We start from the raw sequence: 14,437 nt of genomic DNA on the forward strand, positions 1-14,437 counted from the left end.
TTCGGCTAGTTTATAATAATAATAATCATTATTAATATTATTGTTGGTAAAATATACTAGAAAAATAAGAATTTAGATACATTTTGACTTGCAATTTAATTTATCGAAGACACATTTGTTAACCAAAAGGTATATAATCTTATTTCATGTCACAACACATGGCCTATTAGTAACAAAAGTAGATGCGGTAGATCAAAACGAACCAAATTCGTGATATATGAAACACATTGTGATGACAGTAGTGCAGGAATGTTCAAAATGGCCTCTGGCGTGTCTTTTGTAAAACAGTTATTGGATAGTCCAGCAGAGGGCGTAAAACACAAAGATGCAGAGTGCAACTAGAGACTGGCTTTATTCCTATGCCAAATTACAACTCAACATAGTCTGAATTTTAGATTGTTTCTCACATACAAACTTGAAAGTGTTGTGGGCAACATACATTTTATATAATAAATTGCCAAGCCATTTAGAGAGCAAGCCTAAAGAGCTTGACAAGGGTGATAAATTATTCATAAGCACCCAACCACTATTTTAATTAGTCCACTCCAATAAATTGAATGCATAGCTCACATTACCAATGCTTTTATTCACCATAACAACGTTTTAATAAACACAGAAATCTCCCTCAGACATATTATTCCAGCTAATAGAGACATAGAGGCCTTGCATAATACACATACACATAACACAACTTCACAACAGATGGAAAGTGTCCTGACAAACAAAAGGTCACATTATGTCTTCTTGTGCATGTACTGTAGCTTTGTTTTAAAATGGAAAATTATGAGCCTATACATAAAAACATAATTTAATACCTTTTGTAATTGTCAGACATGTACTGTGTGGATAAACAAAATGTGCAACCCCTTGGGTTGCTAATTTATACCATATGTGCTGCGATTGGAAATAAATGATAAGAGATCATTGTATGATATTTATTTGGCAGCTAAAGCAATTGATTGTTTTCCATGGCACAGTAAGCATGCTATTTTTGTCCTTATTTTTGTTGTTAAAGGTCTTCTTTCCTGCAAGGCCCTGCCATAAAAATATTGCAAGGTCGGAGTGGAGTCCACAGCTGGCCCTCTGCTCAAGGATTAGCTTTAAATAATCACCATGCTAGGAACTGCCCAGCCATTCAGAAGCATAAATCATTTACATCAAAATACTTCAACACCAATGGCCACTTAAAATTCAGGCCGTGAAACAACACCAGGCAATAAAATACAACCTTGACAATGTGTGAGGGTCCACACACACACACACACACACACACACACACACACACACACACACAGAGACAGCTAAATGGGACTTTTTATTGACGTACTCTTCATAAATAAAGCTAATATTTATAAAAGGGTTGGGCAGTTGACACATAACATCAAAACAAGATTTTAAGTTAAAATTTATATGCATGTATAGGAATGAATATTTTATATCAGATGAATGAAGGAAATAATGTGGCTGGAATCGCAGCAAAATCAAATCAAATAAAATCTAACTGCAAAAAGTAACAAATTAAATCCAAAAACATTATTTTATTTATCCCCATTGTTTCAGATGAATAAGTAACAACAAAGTAGCAACAAAACAAAATAAATAAATAAATAAAATACATGGCAAAAATAACAAAAGATATATATATATATAAAAACCATTTTATTACAGATGGGGAAAAGTTTTTTGAATGAAAACTTTTTGAATGAATGAGGATAGTGGCTGGAGTAGCAGCATAATAGGCTACAATACAACACAATAAAAATTCAATTTTAAATAAAAATTCAATATAGAAAATAGTTACTGCAAAATTATCTAAAAAAATAACATTATTACACAAAGAGAATATATTTAAAAAAATACAGTCAGTTTATTTAAGATTAATGGGAGAAATAAAGTGGCTGGAAGCTAAATAAAATAAACAGTAATAGCAAGATTAACAAATGAATAACAATATTGTATTAGAGATGGGGAGAAGTGGCTACAGCAGTGCAATAAACAAACTAAATCAACAAACATGAAGTTGAGTGGCTACGCAATACGCAAAATTAGAAACGAGAAGTCCGCGTTGCATCGAGCGCTTCCAGTAGCCCATAACCTGCTTCGTTTACGTTTTACGAGAGCGGTCTTGTTGTGTCGCGACGCGTCCGGTGCTCTTGCTGCTCTGAATTTACCGGGCACCGCTCCTCATCAGCGGCAGCGCGTCCAGCCAATGACCACACGCGCTGCAGCCACAGCAGGAACTGCGCCCAACGCGCCGCTCGCGCGTCACCAGATCTCACCAACACGCTCAGCTCGCCGCCTTCATCGCGCCGATAAGCGCTGACGGGCGAAGCAGGAGGGGAGAGATATGGAGGGACAGAAACTCTGACTTCCGAGGAACCCACACGCAGGGGCGGATGGACGCGATACTGCTCTCCTAACAGGTATTTCTGCGCTTGGTTTGGGTGTGAATGAACGCGAACGTTTGTCTTCTAATGCGAGACGTTAAGAGAGGATGTGTCATATATAAGCAAACTGTAAGTTCATAGAGAAAAGTCATTAATAAAAGCGTGCGCGTCCTGTGCGTAACGTATGTATTGCTGGGCATTAAAATGACATTATATGACATTTTGTCGTTTGATAGCCTACGTTCCTATTAAGATTCAGTAAACTGACAATAACACAGTTAGGCTGAATGCTTTAGGCAGGGTTAGATGAAAGGAAGCTTTATTTTCCTGCAAGGTTTGACCTAATTCACTCTTGTTTTGCACAATAATAATTGTTTATCCCTTACTAGTGAATTGCCTCATTCAGAGCTGTTATGAACTACGATGTTTATGAACTTACACTTGTTTAAAACATCTTGGTTGTTGCTGTTTGTGACAATGGCACTGAGTTTTGATGGTGAGCTGCTCTCTTTCCATCCTTCTCTTCCTGAAAGAGATCTCTATCTGCAGGCTAATATAAATACCAGTGAGGGACAGGGGAAAAGGCGAGGGAGGGGCCTGAAATTCAAATTCAAAGTTGTCTCTTGGCAAAGGGAAATGTAAATGATGAAAACAAATGATCTACCAGGCTTAGAGCTCCAGTGACCTGTGTTTTGGTTTGTTTCTGGCCAGCAGCACCATCATGCTCCCTCGAAGTATGAAGACATCTGGAGTAGAGCTGCCGGGAGTGGGGGCGAGAGAGGTGCCCCTCATCGGGTACCGACCCCTGCAGCCAGAGGTGGACGGCCATAAGGATCAGCTGTGGAAGGAGAAAGAAAACAGGGAGGCGGATCACACACAGGTAAGAGGACGATGATGTCATGGTTTACTTCTTGGGGTTTGTTTTTGATTTTGATTTTTTTATTCAGCATTAAATAGTATAATGGTTTCCAAAAATACAAAGCAGAACAACTTTCAACATTGATAATAATGAGAAATGTTTCTTGAGCAGCAAATCAGCCTATTAGAATTACTTCTGAAGGATCATATGACACTGAAGACTGGAGCAATGATGCTGAAAATTCCACTTTGTATCACAGGAATACATTATATTTTTAAATATTCAAATAGAAAACAGAAGTTTTAAATTGTAATAATATTTCACAATATTTTTGTTTTTATTGTGTTTTTGATCAAATAAATGCAGCCTTGGTGAGCATAAGATACTTTTTTTTTGTTTTAATATTTAAAAAAATCATACTCTGAAGTGTTCAGTATATTTTGCCCCTTTTTCTAACCATATAAAATCAGTAGTCGTTCTTAAAAACAAAACAGTACTAGCTAAAAAAGGCATCTGTAAAAATCCACAAGAAGTTATGAAAGTGAAAAGTGAAAGTGACATGACATGCAGCCAAGTATGGTGCATTCGGAATTCGTGCTCTGCATTTAACCCATCCAAACCCATCCAGTGAACACACGCACCAGCCCGAGACTTGAGACTTGAGACTTGTGAACCACAACCTTTGGATTACGAGTCCGACTCTCTAACCATTAGGCCACGACTTCCCCACATTTATTGCCCAGTTATTATTTATTATAGGGTTATTATTGTTTACTAAATCTAAAACCATAAAAAAAGGTTCCATTACTTGAAATTAAACGGAATTTCCGATAGTTGCCAAGGCAGCATTTCTTATTTTCATTTTAAGTTGAAGTACTAAAATAACTAACACAAAATAAACTAAAATTAAGAAATTTCAAACTCAAAATTAAAAACTATATAGACATATAAAAATAAATAAATAAATAAAAATGATTAAAAACACAACAAAATTACTAAAACTTTCAAATTAAATTGAAAACAGAAAATATAAAAATAAAAATAAAACCAAAAGCTATTAGTATATGCCACATTTTTTTTGTAAATTTGAGTGTAAAAAATACTAGTTATTTAACCATTATTGTGATCTTCAGGATTATATTACATGAATACTACTAAATATAACTTCATTTCAACCAAAGAGTAATTTAGGAAAATATTTATTGGATCAGGTCTTGCTCACCCTATAGTGGGTTTTTGTGGCTAAGATAAGAGCACACATGTCTCATACGTTTCTGTCTCACCGAATGCTGTGGTGTTTTGTGTTAGATCAGCTTTCACTTGTGGATGAAAAACTTGAAACAGGATATTCAGAGTTGTGACCCTTTCACCCAGAGTTTGATCTGAAGTGGCATAGGCCTCATCCTCATGAGACATTTAATCATAAGGAAACTGAAGCTACTGTTGCTGAGTTCTCAGAAAAGCTGCAAGGGCTTTCAGTGTGACTCAAGGAGAGGGTAACAAGCTGCAAATGTTACTTTAAAGAGGGTCTGTTACATAATTGAATATAAAGAGGACAAGCTGAAAGTTCATAAAATTCAAATGCGCTCATCTGGTGCTCAGTGATTGACCTGCTTTGTGTTTGTTTTAGCGGGAACTGTTTTGTTTTAGCTGTTCTATGGGTGGCGAGTTTCTTATCAGCCTGTGGCAAAGCCCTCGTGTGCTGCTGTTTGACCCCACCTGGTATTCTCTCTGTGTTTATAGACTGTCAGCTGCTGCAGGCAGCTTTGAGATTACACATCATCAGCTTACAGATATAAGTGTTTCCTTCAAATCCAAGGAGCATTCAATGAGGCATAACAACTTATTATACCTACAGTATATACATCTATATATACATATGAGCAATATCATTTTTAATTAAAGTAATGACGTTCCACACAATAATTCTTTGCATATAAAGTGTGAAATTATTTTAAACAATTATTAATTATTATTAAATTATATATATATTTATATATATAAAATAAATATATCACATATATATATACACACACAACCCGAATTCGGAAATGTTGGGACGTTTTTTAAATTGGAATAAAATGAAAACTAAAAGACTTTCAAATCACATGAGTCAATATTTTATTCACAATAGAACATAGAGAACATAATTCAAATTTGATTCAAAGATTCAAATTTGATGCCTGCTACAGGTTTTAAAAAAGTTGGCACAGGGGCAACAAAGGGCTGAAAAAGCAAGAAATTTTGAAAAGATTCAGCTGGGAGAACATCTAGCAACTAATTAAGTTAATTGACATCAGGTCTGTAACATGATTAGCTATAAAAGGGATGTCGTAGAGAGGCAGAGTCTCTCAGAAGTAAAGATGGGCAGAGGCTCTCCAATCTGTGAAAGAGTGCGTAAAAAGATTGTGGAATACTTTAAAAACAACGTTCCTCAACGTCAAATTGCAAAGGCTTTGCAAATCTCATCATCTACAGTGCATAACATCATCAAAAGATTCAGAGAAACTGGAGAAACTCTGTGCGTAAGGAGACAAAGCTGAAGACCTTCATTGGATGCCCATGGTCTTCGAGCCCTCAGACGACACTGCATCACTCATCGGCATGATTCTGTCATTGACATTACTAAATGGGCCCAGGAATACTTCCAGAAACCACTGTCGGTAAACACAATCCGCTGTCCCATCTGCAGATGCCAACTAAAGCTCTATCATGCAAAAAGGAAGCCATATGTGAACATGGTCCAGAAGCACCGTTGTGTCCTGTGGGCCAAGGATCATTTAAAATGCACTGTTTCAAAGTGGAAAAATGTTCTATGGTCAGACAAGTCCATATTTGACATTCTTGTTGGAAATCACGGACACCGTGTCTTCCGGGCTAAAGAGGAGGGAGACCTTCCAGCGTGTTATCAGCATTCAACTCAAAAGCCAGCATCTCTGATGGTATGGGGGTGCACAAGTGCATATGGTATGGGCATGTTTTGGAAGGCACTATAAATGCTGAAAGGTATATAAAGGTTTTAGAGCAACATATGCTCCCCTCCAGATGACGTCTGTTTTAGGGAAGGCCTTGTATATTTCAGCAGGACAATGCAAAACCACATACTGCAGCTATTACAACAGCATGGCTTTGTAGTAGAAGAGTCCAGGTGCTGAATTGGCCTGCCTGCAGTCCAGATCTTTCACCTATAGAGAACATTTAGCGTGTCATTAAACAAAAAATATGTCAAAGGCGACCACAAACTCTTCAGCAGCTGGAAACCTATATCAGGCAAGAATGGGACGAAATTCCAACTCCAAAACTCCAGAAACTCATAACCTCGATGCCCAGACGTCTTCAAACTGTTTTGAAAAGAAGAGTAGATGCTACACCATGGTAAAAATTGTGTCAATATATAATCAATATACAATAATCAATATATAATAATAACAATATATAACAAAGATTATAGGAGTATGTTTTACAAGAAAATACTTAAGTTTTTGTATTTCAAAATGTAATGTTTCATTTAATGTGCTACTTGCAGTTTTGTAATTAGTTGTGAAATTTGCTAGCAAATAAAAAATGGTTTACTAAAATTGTTTTTGCACCAAACCTTTAATGGATATATATAAACTAAACTAAATAAAATCTAAAATAAAAATTCAATAATAATAAATAATATTATAGGTCCCATTTTATATTAGGTGGCCTTAACTACTATGTACTTACATTTAAATTAATTATTTGGTACAATGCACTTATTGTGTACATACATGTTTTTACATTGTACTTATATTTTTAAAAATACCTATCTGTAGTTACATCTGTAATTAATTTCTGTAATTACATTTATAATTACACTGTCAACCCATCCCTTACACCTTAACCCACCCTTAAACCTACCCATACCACCAAACCTGTCTATAACCTTACCCATATCCCACCTCAACGCAGCAAAAGTGTTTTGCAATACAATATGAACACAATAAGTACATTGTACCTATTTTTTGATGTAAGTACATAGTAATTAAGGCCACCTAATATAAAGTGTGACCATATTATAATATTAAATAATATTAATATTACATTTAATATGAGATTTATATAAACACACACACACACACACACACACACGTATATATATATATATATATATATATATATATATATACATATACAGTTTTTGTAGCATGTAGCATGCTTTTCCAAATAAATAATCAGAATAAAAAAGAAAATACTAAATGAATATAACTTAATTTTAGTATTGACTTGTATTGGAGTGAGCCAAATTAAGAATCTGTTGTAGACAAACCCATAATGATCAATGACTAATCTGAATATTGAGTGTGTGTGTGTGTGTGTGTGTGTGTGTCTATGCTTCTCAAGGCCCTGCTCTTTTATCTTGCCACAACATCCTGAGTATTGACTAGAAATTGCTCCACCAAGGTTAGACTCATTCAACACTCGGGCTCCCCGGTCTAAAAACAGAAGCCCTGCTGTCTCATGCAGTTCACTGTAGTAACTTCCCTCCTGTTCGGGTCACATGACCAGCTCACAGCTCTTTGGTAAATAATGCAAGAGTCCAGTATGAAAAACACTGGCTCTTTTGTCGGGACTTGCTCGGATGACACAAAAGCAAGGCCAGAGAAGACTCAACAGGATGAAACTAGATCCGGCCCTCTCTTGATTCTTTAATGACAGTGGCAGGATGCATATGGGGAGGTCAAAATGTGTTTGCAGTCATCGCCGTGCAACTTCCTTGTGTGTGTATCTGGGTGTAACGTAAAAAGAGAGAGGGAGGAGGGTGGAGAGGTAGATAATTGTTTAGCTAAAAACAACCTCAGCTGACCCAGTTTGTCTACAGAGCGCTCATTATGTCCCCTGAATGGTGCACCATGGGCCACATGCAGCGCCATGTGTCACTGAATCAGCTGTGGGAAAATGCATCGACTAAACCTCTCCACAACAGGGCAGAAGTGATTGACTGATTTCCATTAAGCTCCATTGTGATCGTCAGTGGCGAGCGTTCACGGTGTGATTTCCATTGGCAGAGAAAGAGGAAAAGTTGGTCGATGCGGTGATAGATGAGAACACAAGAAGAGAGATAAAAGGGAGTGAGACTAGGTATTCATAGAGAAGGCAGAAACAATAGGTCTCTGTAAATAGCTCCCCTGTGATGTATTTACGATGCATTTTTGTGAGAACGCAGCCGGCAAGGATGTATAAGGTTTTTAATGCTTGGGAGGCAGCTGTATTAGCAGGGGAGAACATTTTTTTTTTTACATTTTACTTAATAACTCACAGACTACTCTAAATATGCCTGCCATCTTTTGGTATAAGAAACATTTGAAACAAGTTTGGGGTCAATTAATCTCTTATGCTCACTAAGGCTGCATGTATTTGATCAAAAGCAGTAATACTGTGAAAAAAAGCATTACATTTTAAATTGGCCTTTCTATTCAGGGTTATCATTATATAAAACCATTAAAAAAATTAATACTTGGAAAAAAATCCATTAAAATAAAATATTAAACTTAATTTATTTCAGCTAGTTGCTGATGCAACATTGCCCATTTTTACTTAGCTGAAGTACTAAAATAATAATAATAAAAAAAAGCTTGGTAACACTTTACAATAAGGTGTCATTAACTAACATGAACAAACAATGAACAATGCATTTATTATACTATTTATTAATCTTTGTTAATGTTAGTTAATGAAAATATAGTTGTTCACATTGTTAGTTCACAGTGCATTAACTAATGTTAACAAACACAACTTGTGATTTTAATAATGCATTAGTAAATACTGAAATTATAAGTGCTGTAGAAGCGTTGTTCATTCTTAGTTCATGTTTACTAATGTTGTTAACTAATGTTAACTAATGAACCTTATTGTAATGTGTTACCAAAAACTTAATAAACTATATAAATACATTTGTAAAAATAATAATAAAAATTACCAAATACACAACAAAATTACTAAAACTTTAACTAAAATGAAAATGAAAACAAAGAATATAAAAGTAAAAATCTAATTCAAAACTACTCTAGTTTTAATTATCACATGATCCTTCATAAATCGTATTTGTTATTTTATATTTTCAGCTTAAGAATGAATATATGTATATATATATATATATATATATATATATAAAGATTATAATATATTTTAAAAAATGTATAGTTGAATAGTTGAAAGCGTCACAAAAATTATATTAAGTCAAATAACAATATAGATCTCAAAAACATCATTATAATTATAATAGTGTTGCTTTAAAATAATTAATATTCATGAATGTTTTTCTCCTCCATATGGTACTCATTCTTCACATTTCAGGAATTTTATATAGTTTATTAAGTTTTTGGTAACACTTTACAATAAGGTTCATTAGTTAACATTATTTAACAACATTAGTAAACATGAACTAAGAATGAACAACACTTCTACAAGTTGTTGAGCAGTTGATTTGATGGGAAGGCTGCCATTCTTGAAATCTGAAGCCAGTTCAATCATGTAATAAATGTAATAATTGCCCCTGACCTCTCAGCAATGATAAAGTCCTGTATTCATAACTTAATCTTGATCATGGTCTGTATAAGTGTCATTATGCTAGCCTGTTTGAGGCTGAAAAATGTTTACGACTTCCTTGTGTTACAGTTGCCCCCAATCTCCCCTACCAAGGGCAGAGAGGATAGTAAACACACAGAGCAGCTGATATTGTCTTGGGAAATTCTATAGAGGTTTTCTTGTTCCCCTCCCCTGAGGCGAATACTAGTGAATACAGCAGCTCAAAGCGTTTGACTGAGAGAGTAAGAGCGTGTGGAGGGAGGAAGGGCAGCATGACATGACAGCATGTCCTGTTTCCTGTGTTTGTCCACACTTATTATGCACTTCCTGCTGGCCGAGAAAAGCCATGGAAACTCATAGCTGGTTTAACCTAAAGTTAAAACTCAAAGTTTCCAAACATACCCAAGGGTGTGAATTTCGCAACATGAATTTCACAACGTGATATTAACAGCTAGTGAAAAAGCGTCTGCATTAATGAGCTGTTAAGGTTCATTCCGGACCTGACTCAGAGAGGACTGGTAAATGATATGGAAATCAAGGAGTTTTACACCTTGCGTTACATAAATCAAAGAAGGACTCAGTACAGCAATGCAAGTATTGCTATTAGGGATGTAACGGTATGAAAATTTCTTATCACGATTATAGTGACAAAAATGATCATGGTTATCAGTATTATCACAGTATTGTCAACATGTGCTGGAGATGTTCAAAAAGTACAGACACATAAATCATTTCACCAAGTTTTATATTTAAAAATCAACAAACAACAAATAAAATGACATTTTGTTTGCATAATCACTAAAACAATAACATTACCAATGATGTTCGGATTTTAAATGACAATGTAAATGTTCAAATAAAGCTTTGAAAAAGTTTCATAAAAAGGTAAACCTCACATTTCAGCCTTAAAATAAAGAAAAGGGTTAAGTCAAAATGATAATTGATTAATAAATGATTATATGTATTTTATCTGCTCCATACATTCTAGATAACTTATCTGAATTGTTTAAATGTGTAGAATTCACATAAGCTTGTTTTTCATCAACTGGTCAAAATTTACAGAAGGGCATGCAAATTCGGTCTGTTTTTGGCCAGACAGAAACTGCACACAGGCTGAATGTAAATATAAGTCTCTGTAAATCCACTCTCTGACAGCAGGTGGCGCTTAAAGAAAAACTGAATTACAGCTGTTTCCCGTAAACTTCGTGGTCTGTGGACAAAGCAGAGCGTTTAAGAACACTTCCTTTAGGTATTACATGGAGCGAAGATGAAAACAAAATGCCATCGAATCATTTCTGAAGACAGTCAGAACCTTCAGAAGTAAATTCATATAATTAATTCATTCATATATTCATTTGTATTATTCGATTAGCACTCCTTTAAAACCTCCCAGCTTTTCCGCCCTGTTTTCACTCAAAACGAAACTACTATATATGTTAATAACTGCATGGAGACAGACCTTTGTTTTAATAGTCAAGTCAAAGCAGTAACTAAATCAGCATACTATCATCTCAAAAACATTGCACGAATTAGATGTTTTGTTTCCAGACAAGAGAAACTTGTTCATGCCTTTATCACAAGCAGGGTGGATTATTGCACCTCATTATTGCAGCTCATCCAGAACGCTGCTGCCAGGATTCTGACTAGAACCAGAAAATCTGAGCATATCACACCAGTCCTCAGGTCCTTACACTGGCTTCCAGTTACTTTTAGGATTGATTTAAAGTACTTTTACTCGTTTATAAATCACTCAATGGCCTAGGACCTAAATTCATTGCAGATATGCTCACTGAATATAAACCTAACAGACCACTCAGATCATTAGGATCGAGTCAGTTAGAAATACCAAGGGTTCACGCAAAACAAGGGGAGGCCGCTTTTAGCTATTATGCCACCCGCAGTTGGAATCAGCTTCCAGAAGAGATCAGATGTGCTAAAACATTAGCCACATTTAAATCCAGACTCAAAACTCATCTGTTTAGCTGTGCATTTATTGAATGAGCACTGTGCTACGTCCGAACTAATTGCACTGTATTTTATGTATAATCATTTTCTATTCTTAACTGTTTTAAAATCATTTAAAATCAATTTTTATATAATTTCCTTGTTTTTATTGTTGTGATTATTTATTTATTTATTTTAATTAATATTTCACTTCCTTTTATGTAAAGCACTTTGAATTACCACTGTGTATGAAATGTGCTATATAAATAAACTTGCCTTGCCTTGCCTAGCAACATGCTAGAAACCACTAGAACACTCCAGCAACTGCTTAGCAACACACTATTTAAAAGACTCTACAAACTGCATAGCAATACCATGGCAACCACTCAAGAAATCATAGCAACATGCTCGAGACCAATCAGAATGCATTAGCAACTGCTTAGCAACAGATTAAAACACATAGAAGCTACATTGCCAACCAACAGATTCTGAGTGATTTCTAGCATGCTGCTATGTTGCCAAGGTGTTGCTATGTTGCAACCCAGAAACCACCCAGAATGCCTTGCATCACTTTTTCTTCAGAAAAAAAAAAAAAATTCTTGTTTGTATTACATTTATATTCAAATGAGACGGTGCTCCAAGTGCATATGGCTGAAGTGGCACTTATACAAGAAAAGAAGAAAAAGATTCCCCAGTAGGAAAGACAGACCTCAAGGATTTTTTTTTTTTTTATCCAAGTTTCAGTTCAGTTTTGAGTAATATAACTTCATGTCTGTGGTTCACCTGTGGCGGCATCTCACAGAGTCAGCTATTTTTACTTTCTAAAACATGGAACTCGGCTGTTTCGTTATATATAAACAACACTCCAGTGCAGCGAATAGGTTAGGTAGCAATCAGCAAGGTTAATGCTCATCGCTCTCAGGACTGCATGAAGTGTAACCAAAACCCAGCACCTGCACAGCATGTCGCCATCTCTGTGTCAATATGTGCTTTCGGTTGAGTATCCCTTTTAGATAAACAGGTGTTGCCTTGTGTTTTATTAGCAATCATTTGTCATGTCATGCATTGCTGTTTAAAGAGGATCTCTTTTAAGATCAACCATAAAATGATGGTTGTTTTGCATGCAGACTTGTTGAGCAGTAGATTTGACGGGAAGGCTGCCATTCTTGAAATCTGAAGCTGATACATTCATGTGTATTTATTTACTCCCATTTCATTCATTGAATTAAACTTCACCAAACAGGTTTAGCAGCATTAGTCTACACATGCAAGGCTTATGAGAACCTGCCAAAATCATATTTTTCCCAAAATTAAAATAAATACTGTGTATAAAAAAAAGGAGGCCTATTTTTGGGACCATTATGTTTTTATTTCTATATTTTTTTATATATATATTTTTTACACTTTTTCAGTCATATTTCCCCCCCAAAGTTAAAATAAAAATCTATATGTGCACTAAAAATGAAGCCTATTTTTATTTTTTAAATAAAAATATATTTTTTTAAAAATGATATTTTTTTCAGTCATATTTCCCCCCCAAATTAAAATATGACTGAAAAAAAAGAAAGAAAAAAAAACATTTTTAAAAATATAAATAAAAATCAAATACTATATATACATATATTAGTATTATATTTTATTTATATTGTTTTGAAAAAAAATGTTTACAAATATTTTTATATAATGTTATATTTTTCTCCATAATTAAAATAAGAATATATGTGAATAAAGAAAAGTAAACATATTTTAAGGTACATTAAGATTTTTCCCGTGTTATTTTTACAGCAAACGAGGACATTATAAATATATAAATATTATATAATATAAATAAGTAATATTATTACATTATATTGGTATTTTTTTATATCTTGCATATAAATATATTTGTATATGAAAGTCATATTTCCCCAAATCAGGCTATTTTTAGGATTTCTGCATATTATATATATATATATATATATATATATATATATATATATATATATAATTATGTATAATCATTTTCTATTCTTAACTGTTTTAATTCATTTTAAATTAATTTTTAAATCATTTTAAAAGTTTTTAAATTCCTAGTTTTTATTGTTGCGATTATTTTTATGATTATTTTAATTCCTTTTATGTAAAGCACTTTGAATTACCATTGTGTATGAAATGTGCTATTTAAATAAACTTGCCTTGCCTATATTGCCTTGCCCCCTTTTTTTTATTGGGGGGGTGAAATATGAGCTGGAGGTTTTTTGAGATTCACCCATAAATGAACGAAGGAGGAAGAGAGAGATTGTGTGTGAGTCTGTAACAGGAGTGCCCTTGTGACGTATGCATGCATATGTGTGTGTGTGTGTGTGTGTGGAAGGGGTTGGCCTAGCGACAAGCTCAGGTGTGTTTGCATGGCTCCATAACAGAGAGAGTGAGATTTGAGCGGGGAAGACAGATAGACTAAGAATCTCGCTGAATGAAATCAACACTCTTCTGTAAGCAGCAGCAAGAAAAATAGATTAAATCGAACAGATGAAAAGGCCTGAAGGAGATGGAGTTCTCTGGCAAACTCTAAGGATTTCCAGGAAGTTGGCAGATCTCTGCCTGTCTGGACTCGCTGAGTTGAAGGTAGTGTTTTTCCTTGAGTTGTTTTTCAATCTACGGCACACACAACACTGAATGATTTCAAGCAAATGAACTGCAACTGAGGTAATGTATG

General features: G+C 34.7%; 1 protein-coding gene across 3 annotated transcripts in view; it reads left to right on the forward strand.

The window, feature by feature from the left end:
• The first annotated feature begins 2,162 nt into the window (after nucleotides 1-2,162).
• Nucleotides 2,163-14,437, forward strand: part of rgl2 (ral guanine nucleotide dissociation stimulator-like 2) — a 31,345-nt gene continuing 19,070 nt past the window's right edge. Inside the window, exons 1-2 of one of the 3 annotated variants that reach the window (XM_058747071.1) lie at nucleotides 2,163-2,423; nucleotides 3,099-3,267. In XM_058747071.1, coding sequence (XP_058603054.1) covers nucleotides 3,109-3,267 — 159 coding nt within the window. In that variant the 5' untranslated portion in view covers nucleotides 2,163-2,423; nucleotides 3,099-3,108. Of the gene's footprint in view, nucleotides 2,424-3,098; nucleotides 3,268-13,852; nucleotides 14,347-14,437 lie in introns of those variants that run through there. The other 2 variants (XM_058747072.1, XM_058747073.1) reach the window with 2 other exon arrangements.

This window comes from Onychostoma macrolepis, chromosome 16 (genome assembly GCF_012432095.1).
Source record: "Onychostoma macrolepis isolate SWU-2019 chromosome 16, ASM1243209v1, whole genome shotgun sequence".
Lineage (NCBI taxonomy): Eukaryota > Metazoa > Chordata > Actinopteri > Cypriniformes > Cyprinidae > Onychostoma > Onychostoma macrolepis.